The sequence below is a fragment of the Otolemur garnettii genome, unplaced genomic scaffold (assembly GCF_000181295.1).
Source record: "Otolemur garnettii isolate 467f Iridium unplaced genomic scaffold, OtoGar3 scaffold00051, whole genome shotgun sequence".
Lineage (NCBI taxonomy): Eukaryota > Metazoa > Chordata > Mammalia > Primates > Galagidae > Otolemur > Otolemur garnettii.
In genome coordinates, this window is record NW_003852446.1 from 2,259,670 (window position 1) to 2,261,326 (window position 1,657).

The window sequence follows — 1,657 nt, forward strand, 5'->3', positions numbered from 1 at the left end:
AGGAGTTGGAGGTTGCTGTGAGCTGTAATGCCACGGCACTCTACCCAGGGGGACAGCTTGAGGCTCTGTCTCAAAAAAAAAAAAAAAAAAAAAATCCTTAAAGATTCAGCAGGATAGAAGTTTATAACAAAGAAAAAATGTTCATGGGTGGCACCTGTAGCTCAAGCAGCTAAGGCGCTAGCCACATACACCAGAGCTGGCAAGTTTGAATCCGACCCAGGCCTACCAAACGATGACAACTACAACCAAACAAAAAAATAGCCAGGTATTGTGGCGGGCGCCTGTACTTCCAGCTACTCGGGAGGCTGAGGCAAAAGAATCGCTTAAACCCAGGAGTTTCAAGTTGGTGTGAGCTGTGACACCACAGTACCCTACCCAGGGCAATAGCTTAAGGCTCTATCTCAAAAAAAAATGTTCAATGCTTACCTCAATAACACATACTTGGGGCTGTTCCTTACTAGCCTCCACAGGCACCTTGGCTTGATTCATGACCCACTCCTGGATCGCATCAGTAATGTGAGGGACAACTGCAGAAAGAAGTAATAACACAAATTATTTCATGCTCAGAAAAAAGGAAATGTACTCAAAACCTCCAGAACATCCAGAAAGTCACTTGGCAAATTAAACAAATTACAGTCCTCATGCTATGACCTTCCCTCACTGAAATTTGTAGGTACTAAGGCAATTTATGTTTAGGGTTAGTCATTTAAATGTTAGCCTGTTGTCCTTGAAACCAACTGATCACAGAAAAAAAAAAAAAAACGGAAAGGAGAAGCCCCATCTTCAGTGACACGAGAAAAGACCTATAGTGCCAGCTCAGCACCTGTGGCTCAAGTGGCCTAGGGCGCCAGCCACATACACCAGAGCTAACGGGTTCAAATCCAGCATGGGCCTGCCAAACAAACAACAACAACTGCAACAACAACAACCAAAAAATAGGTGGGTATTGTGGTGGGTGCCTGTAGTCCCAGCTACTTGGGAGGCTGAGGCAAGAGAATGGCTTAAGCCCAAGAGTTTGAGGTTACTGTGAGCTGTGACAGCAGAGCACTCTACCCAGGGCGACAGCTTAAGACTCTGTCTCAAAAAAAGACCTATAGTGCCAGGTAACAACTACTAAGGAAGGCTGCCAGCAAGGGAAATGGGGAGTAAGGATCCAGAGTAGCCACTGGAGTGACACCACTGAGCCCATCATATACAGAGTAACAGCTCATGGAGAGGAGCAAAGATGAGGCCTGCATGCTGACCATCACAGATGAGACCCTGGCTGCTAATGTCAACTGAAGAAACCAAACGAGAACACTTCTGCACAAATGAGAGACCCAGGAGTGCCTCTGGTGGATAACAGGCAGGCTCACAACTGCTGGACTCTGATGAAGAGGCAAAAAGACAACATGCTCTCTGGCCTGTAGGAACTTGACACATTCTCTTAACCTGATGGGTGAAGTAGAAACAGTGGCCTCTGAGAAGCTAAGAGGAAGAAGCATTTCCACCTCTCACCTGCTGTCCCTTAAGGTAGGAGAAAGTGGCTCGGCGCCTGTGGCTCAAGTGGCTAAGGCGCCAGCCACATACACCTAAGGTGCCAGGTTCGAATCCAGCCCAGGCCCGCCAAACAACAATGACGGCTACAACCAAAAAAATAGCTGGGCGTTGTGGCGGG

General features: G+C 47.4%; 1 protein-coding gene across 1 annotated transcript in view; it reads right to left on the bottom strand.

The window, feature by feature from the left end:
* CTPS2 (CTP synthase 2) overlaps window positions 1–1,657 on the bottom strand; it is a 136,946-nt gene that overhangs the window by 118,625 nt on the left and 16,664 nt on the right. Inside the window, exon 4 of the mRNA XM_023514347.1 lies at window positions 427–527. Coding sequence (XP_023370115.1) covers window positions 427–527 — 101 coding nt within the window. The remainder of the gene's footprint in view (window positions 1–426; window positions 528–1,657) is intronic.